The sequence below is a fragment of the Electrophorus electricus genome, chromosome 8 (assembly GCF_041902795.1).
Source record: "Electrophorus electricus isolate QZ-2024a chromosome 8, ASM4190279v1, whole genome shotgun sequence".
NCBI lineage: Eukaryota > Metazoa > Chordata > Actinopteri > Gymnotiformes > Gymnotidae > Electrophorus > Electrophorus electricus.
The window spans coordinates 12,505,372-12,517,992 of NC_137504.1; the positions used below are offsets into that span (position 1 = coordinate 12,505,372).

Below are 12,621 nucleotides of genomic sequence, written 5' to 3' on the forward strand. Positions count from 1 at the left end.
CATGCTTACTTCAGGAATAAACTAGAATAACTCGCTTTGCTCCTGCCCAATGGCCTTAAATGTCCTCAGAAACATTATTAAAGTTTCTAATTGAATGAATAAACCTTTGTATCCTCTGAAATACTTCTGAATCATTCTATGCCTGTTGAACCTGCATATGCTTTCAAAGGCCATTACACTGAGATCACAGATCACTTCAGTAATGCTGCCTTACACAAAACATAATATAAAATAATAAAACAATGATCATTCTTATAAAAGTAGTGGGTACAATTATCATGAATGTCTGGAGAAGGATCTGCTGCAGGTGAATTAGAATTATTGCAATGTGGCAGAGAGCTTATAGATGCTGTTTATGGCCCTTGACATTTGACTCTGTTGTTTTCAGCAGTGTGCATGTAGTAGCCAGACCAGGATTAGTATCTTATGTGTTCTTTGCAGTGGTGCAGTAGCCCTTTTTTGCATAAGGTCCTCAGCATGAGATCCTGCAGAATGAGGTCCTCCTATGAGTGGATTATCTTCTAGATGTATTTTACCAGAATACAGAACATGATTAACAATTAGATAACACTGCCAAAGAGAGCATAGCATAAAGAAAATGTTAGAGAAAAACTCCTGCAAACTGAAATAGCATTAGCAGAGCATACAAATTTTACACATTCCTATTTTACATGAGTGAATTTGGTCTATACAATTCATGAGCCACAAAAGTGATTCATTGTATTGAAAATGCTTTAGTTGACACCTTACTAGCAAAGAAGTAAACATCTAGTCCTTAAAACAGGCAATACATGATAACAAATGAACCATGTTTCCATATATACCTATTTCCTTATAGTTACAACAAAATAATTCTTTATGTTCCTCAGCTGCCAGTGTGCAGTGTGCCAATATATTATACATCACAAGAAAGGTTTTGAGATAAGGCCCTAATTGTACTGCAATAAAGCAATAAAATATACATCCAACATTTCAAAGACTTTTTTTAATAGTACACTGATGGGTTACACCTCTAATAAAGTGTGAAAGCATGACAAAAAAGAGTTTTCCAAAACCTTTCTTTTATTATCTGATTTTCTGCATGTGCATCTCATTTTTAGATCCAGGTTAAATCTAATCCCTAAAGGATGTTACCAGAGAACAGGGGGTGATTTATAACTGCAATTTTGTCAAAGATTAAGATTAGTCACTATCCATGAAATGTTCTCAGTTCAGATTGTACAAACAGAAATCAAAGTCTGCTTAGACCACCATTAATATAGTGTTAATTATTAACCATTCTAGCCATCCTGATCATATCAATTTAGTCCCTCCTGTGTTCCCGTCTCTATCTCTCAAAGAGAGATTGCATTGTATCTTTTAGTAAATGGGGTCAAAAGACCCATGACTTAAACAACCTCACAGTGTCATTCTGGCATGTGTTATGATTTTGATTCAATTACTTGTAAATACAACTGTTTATTACAAGAACACTTTAAAAACACCTAGTATCATATCTACTATCATATCTACTATCATATTATATTCCAGTACATCTGCTTTTTCTGACTTATTTCTATGACTTATGGCAGTGGTTACTGTGACAGCATGGTCTCATGACCCTGATAATGAGATCATGATAATAGAGAAAAAGATGGCTGATTTCCTGAAGCGATAACTAGATTAATAAATTACCATAAGGCATAATACTTGATCATAATTCCTCTAAGTTTTTTTATCAGTGCTTTAAAAACATGATGCATTTCTTTAGTTCTTGTGCAATATATTTAAAATGTAGTTTTAATACACAGTCTAATTTTTATAGATGACAATTATATGACAATATTCTATAAAAATAAATAGGTTCAGTAATAACATTAACTGTAAACCTTATTGAAAACTGCTTCTTAATAGGACATTGGAGTCTGTGTGCAGGTATATATACAAGAAAAATATTTTTCCTTCCTGGTTCTTCAGGTTTTTTGCATTTTGGTAAAAGCAGTAGTGTGGTGGTGGAATGTATCACATTCATTACCACACAACTCTTTATATCACATAAAAACTAAGATTAAATGTTACAAAAATGCAGTCCAAATATCTTTAGCCTTTCTCTGTTCTTGACTGCTCTATATAGCATAACCCATCTCGTGATGAAAAGCTGAGATAGCATGGAAGCTCTTACTTCCCCAAACCCCAAAGAGTTTCACATTCTGTTTAAAATGCAGGTGGAACTTGCATATTTTATGCAATTTATAATGTGTATTTCACACACATGTACACCAACAAACAGGTTGCCTTTGGTTGCAAGTTTTCTATACAGTGTGCCTCCACAGCAATTGTCTTATCAGTTCAATGTAAGAAACCAATCTTCATTTCTTTGTCATTTAAGATGGTGTCTGTTTCTGCACATTGAGCCCCTTTGTTATTTTGAATGAATTATTCGCCGCTTTGCTGAAAAAGTTCTTTGAAATTCCATTGCATCAACACTGAGATCTTATCTTGAACTATAATGTAATGCATAGTTATTCAGCAATCATCAAATTAGGTGAAACAAGGGTCACAGCAAATGAAGACAGTAAGCTTCCCTAGCTGCAGTAAACACCCTGTCCTGGCTCACTCTCTGGCTCACTCACTGGCTATTTCATATTCCATTTTATTGTAGCCATATTGAGAATGTTATGCAGCCATGCTCCTTCTCTAGCACTTACTTGTGTTACACTGAATTTCTGACATCTATGTTTTTTTTGAGTGGAAGATTAAGTCTTTAAAAGGAATGCCTGTTTGGTGTAATGTAAATGTCCTTTGAAACACTATCCTGTCACTTTGTAGCCTATCTCCACCCACCCCCCACCCCCATCCCCCCTCACACACACACACACACACACACACACACACACACACACACACACACACACGCACACACCTTTTTTTAAATACCTGTTGTATGTGTATTATAAATGTAACTACCTATGTAATAAAACATTTTCTTACCCTGATACTAAACATGACCTCAGTAACCAAAGATAAAACCAAAATATTATTTTTAAAAAGGCCACATTATTACATGTAACAATCACTTGTGTAGAACTACATGTTTTATTCAAAACAGACAGGCAGAGGAAGGGGGTATTTTTATTGTAAGAGTTTAGGTTTGTTTTAAGGTCGTCACTGGCAGCTTCAGTAGGTCCAAGGGTCAATGTCTGATGAGCGAATTGCCTCCGCCAGTGTACGAAATACTCAAGCAAATCTCCAGTCAGACCTCACACACGTTTAACTAGCCTATAACGAGCCCAAATAGCTATAGGCTACTTTGTAAATGTATCATTAAATAGGATGTTATAAATGTTAGATGTAACAAAGTGATGCAGTCACGATGTTCTGTGTAGGCTTGTAAATCACTATAAATATTAGATACTAATTGTATGCGTTAGATACTAATTGTATGGGTGGTTATTTTTTTTTGTTTTGTTATTATTTTACACTGTAAAAGTCAGACTAACAAAGGAAAAAGAGACAGGGAAGTGGAAAAAACGAACACAAAATGAACGCTCAATTCGATAGGCTAATTATTCGGGCCAGGACAATCATTCAGATTAACCTAAAACTCTTCCAAATTTGGTGTCTGTTCCAATCACAGCATACCGACAACCCAGCGTCTAGTTTTTAGTTTACTGTCCTAGCTGGGAGTTATATCTGAACAGTGATTGTTCCAGTAAAACGCATTAAATAAACATCGTGGTGAATGACTTTTGAAACGATCGATCTATTGAGCACATCCCAGAGTGGTGACAGTGAGGGGAGGTAAACCGCTAAACGCACTACAAACAGTTCGAGAAACAGCGCATGATTTCCAAACATGAAATTAGCCATCTTGCTATCGCTTGCTGTAGCGACAGCTTTCGCAGCAGAGGGTAAGTGGATTTCGTGTTTGTGGGCTTTTAAACAAAACGCACGTTTCACACACAAAAGTTTCAGTTCATTAAAGTTTAGCCTGGTGTTATATGAAAGTTTGAAGTCAATGATCCTCTAAGTTTAAATAGAATATACACTAAATAAAACGCTTCAAAATGAAAACAAATGTCCCTTGAAACCTTAGGTAGTAGTTAGAAACTAAAGGTTGCACAATTGTTTTCATGTTGCACCTGGATAGAGTATCAACAAACTTCGACTTTTGATCGCTGGAGAGCTGCAGTCGTTAACCTTTAATTGTGCCCTGTCACTGTGCCCTTTTGAAAGAACCTTAATTCCAAGCACTAATAACCCATTGTGGCAAAGGAAAACATTTTCAGCATTACTGGTAGGGCGGTCTCTGCGGTTATAACTCTGGTGCCCATTGCTTCTTACAGAACCTTCATTAGACTATTCTTCTTGATAGCAAAAGGACTCCCCTACAGGAATTTTTTCTTACTTTTTGGATTTTTCTTACTTTTTGGATTTGTTATCATTACATTCTTTAACATCTTATAATGCACTATAATGCTCTTGCTCAGAATCGTGTGTTGGACGTTGTAAGGAAGGCTTCAACTCCCAAAAGAAGTGTCAATGTGACACCTTGTGCAAGTATTACCAAAGCTGTTGTAATGACTTCGACACCATATGTCAAACTAAAAGTAAGAGTGAAGAGTATCAGTACACAAAAAGTATGAGTACAAAAAGCTCTATATTCAAAAGGTATTGCCTGAAACACATGAGACTAATACACGTTTAATCTCCAGTTACCCGTGGAGATGTGTTTGACCTTTCTGAGGAAGAACCCTTGGCTGAGGTGAATACGACAGGCAGCCTAACCATAAACCCCTACACCACCACTCATGCCCTGCCTCCAAACACTGAGGCAGTTACCTGCAGTGGACAGTCTTTCGATGCTTTCCTGCAGCTGAAGAATGAGTCCATTTATGCCTTCAGAGGTGAAATCACTAGTTGTTATTCTCTCTCACACTGGATGTCAGTATACCTGCAATGATTATGACTGTCATTGATGATAGGTGAATACACGTTTGAGCTGGACGAGAAGACTGTGATGCCAGGATCACCTAAACTCATCAAGGATGTGTGGGGTATTTCTGGCCCCATTGATGCGGCCTTCACTCGACTCAATTGTGAGGGAAAGACTTACTTATTCAAGGTATACATTGTGCTATCAAGAAGAACATAGAAATATTCTGCACAGATAATCAAATTTACAGAAGATATTATACACCATTCGGATAAAAGGATCTCCCAAGGGTTTTGTGACCTTAAAAATGTGTTTGAAGTAGGATTTATTGTGTTTGTGTTTAATTACATTTTTAATGAGATAATTTAAACATGTATTCATTAGTAACTATTGTAAAAATAAAAATTGATTAAATTAAATTAATTACATTAATTCTATTTACAATCCTACAGTCAACATGACCACTTAACAGATGTCCCCCTTCAAAAAATTTGAATGTTTCACTGGAATATTTTATTACATTGAGAATTAGAAACATTCCACCATATGAATAAGTAGCTTACCTCATTTTATGAAGGTACTGAACACTTGTGTGTGTGACACCACTCAGGGTAACCAGTACTGGCGTTTTAATGACAATGTCCTGGATGAGGATTACCCCAGAAACATCTCTGTGGGTTTTGAGGGGATTCCAAATAATATTGATGCTGCATTTGCTCTCCCTGCTCCAAGCCACCTTGGGAAGGAGAAAGTGTATTTCTTTAAAGGTGTGTGGACCAGTGACACTAACGTATCGTTCTTTTGTTATCAGGCAGTAATTGACACCATGAATGTCAATGGCTACTAACTCCTCTGTGGTTACAGATGACAAATACTACTACTATGAATTCAAGCATCAGCCATCACATGCAGAGTGTTTCGGCATGACCAAGTCCTCACCCTCCGTCCTTTTTACGAGCTACACTAATCTCTATTGTGATTGTGATTGGGCCGACCTGTTTGCTTTGATCTTCCAAGGCTGTAAGTGTGTGTGAAAGCGTGACAGCACTGTGTTGGCCTCTGCACTGTGTATTTAGGTCCCCAAATCTGGATTTACCTCTCCTGTCTCTTATACACAGAAGCATAAATGTTCAGGTCAAAAAGTAACTGTCCTACCATATTTGTGTATCACATAGCTGGTCGCAATAATGAATTCTACCAGCTGACCTGGCCCTATTAGAAAAACCCGACAGCTGAAGTGAAATCCTAAGATCCTGAATTTCTTCCTTTATGAAATATGCACCTCTGCCTTCTCACCCCAGTAGAGGGATCTCACAAAGGCCCCCGATCCATCGCCAGGGACTGGGTGGGCATCACACCACCAATAGATGCTGCTATGGTTGGCAGGCTGTATGTGAGCCCTGGGCCCTCCCAGCCATGGGCCCCCACTGCAGGCCCAGTAGGAGGGGGCCACAGCAGGAGCCGGCCAGGCCGCAGAAAGAAGGGCAGGGGCCAAGGGGGCAGAGGCAGTCCCTCACGCTTTTGGGAAGACTTCGGCTTGGATTATGAAGAGAGGTACCTTCTCGGTTGGAGGCATATTTATGTTTCTTGTTGAAATTATTCACCCCAGATGATCATGTGAACAGCTGAAGTTCAAGCATCTGAGTTAAGAGGAGTGGAGAGATATAGAACTCTCAGTGCTTGTTCTGCTGAGTTTATGCATTTATGTACCAGTTTATGTGCACACTTGTACTGAAAAGTTTATTTGACTATGGATCTGATGCACACAGATGCACAGGATGGATTCCTATATGTTATCATATTAACAGTTACTAAGAGATAATAAAATAAGTTTCTCTTGGGAAGGTATTTTGGAGCAGAAAGACAAGATAAAGATCTAAAGAAAAAGCGTGGCAGATGCCCCTCTCTCTTTGACTGCATGGACAACACTGACGTTGAGATACAGGACAAGGCCGTGCCAGTGCAGAAAGTCTACTTCTTCAAGAATGGTACCCTCCAACAAGCTGTTATTGTGACAAACATTACAAAACTGCAATTTGGTGCTAGGAACGTTTGTAATACCCCATTGGATTACTTTTGCAAAATGTTACATTAGGGTTAAAATGTGTTAACACCCATAATAGTATGCTGTTTATGTTAGCATTTTAATATTGAACTATGTTATTGTTGGTAAACTGACTACTTGATTGTTTTTATGTATCAATCCAATTTAGATAAGTACTACAGAGTGGATCTGCAGACCAGACGGGTCGATTATGCAAAGCCATCTTTCCCAAGATCCATTGGCAAGTACTGGCTGGGATGTAAAGAAAAGGACTTGGCAGAGAAAAAATGAGAAAGATAGTCTAATTGAACTGGAAGCTGAAAACAATAAACATTATGCACCATACATAGTTATTGAGCACTATGTAAATTAGTCTCATCATGACTGCAAGCGATCATAAGACAAAATGAAATGTCTTCATCATATATTGTTTGTTTGTTTGTGTTTTTCATCATTGTGTAAGTCCTTTTATTTAGTCCTTGCCTGTTATCCATCAAAACACTCTAGGATCCAAAGGTTAAGTAGACAGACAGATAGACACACACACATTATTATCTTTATGGGGTGTTACTTGATAAATATCTATAGCTATACCAGACCCATATCCTAAACTTAATAAATAAAAAGAAGTTTATTTTTGTATTTCAATGTAAACTGCACTTAGTGGGTATTTATTATGTAGTGGTTTTAACACTTTTATATATAGATTCATTGGGGCACCACCCTGATTAAAAAATAAGGGGAAAATAATTGTAATTAATTTGTTAATGACTATTAATTCTGTCTCAACTTATGAAAGTTGCCAGTTTAATAACATGACTATTTCACATCTAGCAAAAATTAGAATATCACTTGACTAACAAGCATTATAAGTATAGTATATTTATTGAATGAACAATGACAGGAGAACATGCATACATTTACCTGAAGCAGCTTACAATTATGACTGAGTACAACTTGAGCAGTGAGAGTTAAGGGCTTTGCTCAGGGGTTCAACAGCCCCGTCGAAATATAAAATATGATCATATTTCATATTATTGAATTTGTGGAAACTGAATAAGTCTGAGCATTGTGTTGGCGCTTCACCTGTCATACTGAACCAGTCATACTGGGTTAGAAGTACTTGGTAAAAAGCTCCCTCTTCCAGTGTTGCTCCTATTGCTTGCCATGAGGGGCAGTGTTGTCCCTAGAAAGAACAGTATGCACCTGCATACAATGTCTTCTCTATGGTGTACTGACTCCTTCTGCGAGTCAATAAGTCACTTAAGTGAAATTTACTTTGAAGACAGCATCTGAAAAGAAAGTAATATGGATAAGATGAATGCTCCATAAATCCTTTTAAGACCAGAATATTCCACCATGGTAAATGGCTTGACCCAGCTGAAATGGCATGAAGTGATACTGAAGTGAAATGAGATTGTATGATATTATAACTGACTTACCGTTAGATAGGAGCGCCAGATTGGGTCCTACTAAGATGGGGTTGATAAGCACAGCAGAAAGTGATCCCAATAAACCCACCATTGTTCATGGAGAGCGCCGAGTGACTGCTGTCCGTCTGTGGGGAGCTACACATGAACCTTAGAGAAAAACATCTTAATGCTCAAATGAGATTAGCAGCAATGTGTTGAGAAGATCTCACAGCTCTCCAGGATATCCAACATCAATAGTAATACCCCAGAATTGTCTGCTGCATGGATATTCTGAAAGGATTACCCACAAAGCCCAGAATGTTGTACTACATGACCCTTATTACCTTTCCAAATCCCCAAGTTTGCATAGCAGCCTGGAGTTCTCTTGATAAAGCTGCTCCCTCTGCTGGCTGAAAGACTCTTGACTACCCAAAAGACTCATGACCAGGTGTTGATGCAGGTCTTGTTAAGAAAAGTGTTACATGAGCTGCATGTGTTGATTGTGACAAGTGATGTCACATACACCCATGAACCATTATCTTGCAGTGATATTCTATATTTCAATGTGTACAGTGTGTATATAATCTGTATATAGGGCAACCCTGATGGTTTGTGCCTTACATGTTTGGCTTTAAGGTTTTGTTTTGTTTTGTTTTTTTTGCTTTGCAGGAATAGCGCAGTGTTTTCATGGTCTCTTGTTGGGTGACAGCAGTGGGAAACACAAATGCAATCTTGAAAGAGAAATGCACAGATTCCACAAAAACAACAAAGCAAGCCTATTTCTCCTTTAAGAATCACTAGCATACCATAGGTGTGATGCCAACACCCCCCAGACAGTCAAACAGAAGCTTAGTGAGCCTGCTGTCCCTGAATGGTATGTGTCCTCCTTTCTTTTTAGGGTCTGCCAGAGAAGAGATACATTTACCTGTGAAGCACAGATGCTCTGGAGTGAGATTAGAATCAATAAGGAATGGTATTAAATTATTAAACTCCTCAAGCATTGCTCGGGGACTGGCAGTGAATCCATCAAAACATTACAAAGTCTGTGAATAATTTCTATCAAAATTACTCCTTGACTGCCCACAATTGGAACTTATTTGGTAATCAGGTACTGAGTGATTGCATTTTGTCTTCTGACCCACCTAAGTCAAGAAGGCAGCGGTTAAGGCTACCCAACTCCTTCAGAAACTCATCTGCAATGGTGCTCATCTTAACTCTCTCACTTCCTGCCAGGGCCATGATACACAGCTTCCTCTGTGTGGCCAGGCCCTCCTCAGCCTGTGTCAACATGACAGTTTCAGGACATGCCTATCTGAATATATAATACACACAGTGTGCTGCATACATATACAGGGTTAAAAGATTTTTCCTGGTCTTAGTTGATAATTTCACTGCATCTTACAGGAGTATCACCTGAAACGTGGTTAAGAACAAGATGCTGCAGCTACAGAGAAAGTAGGGAGTCAATACTGTGTTCTTGAAATAAACAATCAGGCTTTGGCTGGAGGGTTGGAGGAGGTTTGTCTGTTATGAATACCTGTGCATGAGGAGAAGAGAAGGAATGTAATTGCAAGAAAATAGACAGCCAAATAATACTAATCCAATATCTCATTACCATCTTCTAACATCCTCATGAATCCCTCCATAGCGCAGAACTCTATCTGTGACAGGTTTTTCACATGAAATCCCTGTGTCACACTACCCCATGAGTATGAACTTGCTGGTTTGAGGTGTGGTACTGGTTCAGCAGGTATGAGAAAGCTCTTTGCATTAGGCCCTGAAGTTCACTCTCCTGCTTCCTCCCAACAAACTACAGAACAACATAGGTCATGTGTCATACATTACTAATATTAGAATTGAGATAATTAACAAAATCGAAAACCTTTTTAATGGGGCAAATATTACAATTAGTCCCTCCTAGCATCCCTGTTCCATGGTTTCCCTGTCTTGTGTTTTGGTTCTATTCCATAGTTTTGTTTTCTCTGTCCTTCATTTGGTTTTCAACACCTGTTCCTCATTTCTAGTCTTGGTAGTTCATGTATTTAAACCCTGTCTTGTTCCTGTGTCTTGGCTGTTCATTGTTTGGCTGTATGGAAATCTAGTGAATGTCTGAAAGTCCATCTGTGTTTCGAAGTCTTCAATTGTTTTGTGATTCTAGCGGTTTGTTTTTCCATACCCCCGTATGTTTTTTCCTAGTTTCTTTGTTATAGCCTGCTTTCCCTGTTTGCCTTTGTGCGTTTTTGTTAGTTTGATCATGTATGCTCATGTATGCATTGTACTCAATGCATCGGTAAACTGAACCTGGACTGCTATAACGACTCTGAATTTGGATTTGCCCCTAAAAAATCTCTCTTCTCCGCACATGCATCTGCCTCCCTACCAGTCACCATTGCATAAGGCCAGAAATTAACATCATGATTACTAAGGAGTGTGGTCTGGTGATGGTATGTGATCCCAATCAGTTTGGCTACAAACCGGCACATTCTACAGAAACAGTCCTCATAGCAGTGACAGAGAAACTTCATGCTGCTAAAGCTGCCAAAATGTCATCTGTTTTGATTCTTCTAGACCTTTCGGCAGCCTTTGACACAGTGAACCACAACATTCTTCTCTCTGTTCTCTCCAGGCTTGGTGTGACTGGTTCTGCTTGGAGATGGTTTCAGTCCTATCAGGAGGGACAGTCCTATTAGGTTACATGGAGAGGATCTACATCCAAACCATGTAGACTCTCCACTGACGTTCCACAGGGCTCAGTATTAAGCCCCCTTCTCTTCTCTTTGTATACTCCTTCTCTTGGTGATGTAATATCTTCTCAAGGCTTCTCCTACCACTTCTAAGCCGAAGACACTCAATTATTTATTTCTTTTCCTCCCTCTGACATGCAGGTCTCCAGACATATCTCAGCAAGCTTCACTTACATTGCATCATGGATGACAGCCCACCACTTGAAGCTCCACCCCAGTAAAACCGAGCTTCTGAACATCCCAGGTACTCCCAACCCTTACCATGACCTCACAGTTTCCTTTGAGATCTCCCTGGTATCACTATCCAAAGTTGCCCGTAGCCTGGGTATAACTTTGGACAACCAGAGGTCGTTCTCAACTCATGTTTCAAATCTAACCTGGACTTGCAGATTTCTCTTTTGTATCGTAGGAAGCTACCCAGGTGCTTGTGCAGTTTCTTGTAATCTCAAAGCTACACCACTGCAACTTGCTACTTGCTGGTGTTCTTCTAAGAGCCATCAAACCTCTACAACTTGTCCAGTATGCAGCAGCACAACTAGTCTTCAATCTTCCGAAGTTCACACGTTACTCCACTGCTGCACTCCCTTCATTGGCTTCCAGTAGCTGGACGCATCAGATTTAAAACCTTGACACTTGCCTACAAAGCCAAAAATGGACCAGTCCTTTCATACATGAGGTCAATGATCAAAGCCTGATCCGTACCTCGAGTACTTTGAACCTCAAGTACAGTTCGGCTTGAAATGCCATGCTTCAGGTCTCATGGAAGACAAGCATCGAGACTATTTTCTGTCCTGGCTCTAAGATGGTGGAATATTCATGGAATATTTAAATGACAACTGACCCTGCTCCCATATTGACTGACCAAATTAGTACTTATTGTAGGGTATTGTTTATTACACTGATGTTGTTTAACAAATTTTATCACTTATTTTTTATTGCACTTATCATTGTTTAAGATAGACCTTATGTATTTTGTATTTCTAGGTATCAGCATTGATCCCTGTATTTCTATAGGATTCTAGTTAGTATGTTGGACTCTAACCTACTGTACTGTACTAGGATATATTCTATGAATAAATAACAAAGCACTTTTGTAAGTTGATCTGGATAAGAGTGTCTGCTAAATACCCTAAATGTAAATGTATGTTTTCCCTGAACCAGTCTGGCCAAATGCAAAAGACGTACATGAGTACCTGACATAGCAAGACTAAGACACATAGGACCTAAACACATAGGAACTGTAAATAAAACAAAAAAGGAAAATCAACAGTTTTAATAGATCTGATTCATGTGCTGTATCTGTCACCCAGTAATGGCCAAGTCTGTCAGACTTTTCATGCCAGTCTCCTCAAAGACATTATGCTGGGGGCTTTCTGGGCCTAGAACCAAGGCAAAGGCATGGACAAGCTTTCCTGTCCCCTACCTGTTTACCAAGTGACATCTACAGTTTAGATAATATTATTATAAAGATTGCCCAAGATGACCAACATGATAAAAGAAACGAAC

The 12,621-nt window shown here is 38.8% G+C and overlaps 1 protein-coding gene across 1 annotated transcript; it reads left to right on the forward strand.

Moving 5' to 3' along the window:
• Positions 1-3,729: 3,729 nt before the first annotated feature.
• vtnb (vitronectin b) lies at positions 3,730-7,384 on the forward strand. Its single transcript, XM_035527506.2, has 9 exons — positions 3,730-3,890; positions 4,470-4,589; positions 4,695-4,886; positions 4,965-5,104; positions 5,526-5,682; positions 5,780-5,935; positions 6,217-6,469; positions 6,761-6,903; positions 7,129-7,384. The coding sequence occupies exons 1-9, from the start codon at positions 3,836-3,838 to the stop codon at positions 7,248-7,250; spliced, it is 1,338 nt and encodes a 445-aa protein (XP_035383399.1). The 5' UTR covers positions 3,730-3,835; the 3' UTR covers positions 7,251-7,384.
• The last annotated feature ends 5,237 nt before the right edge of the window (positions 7,385-12,621 follow it).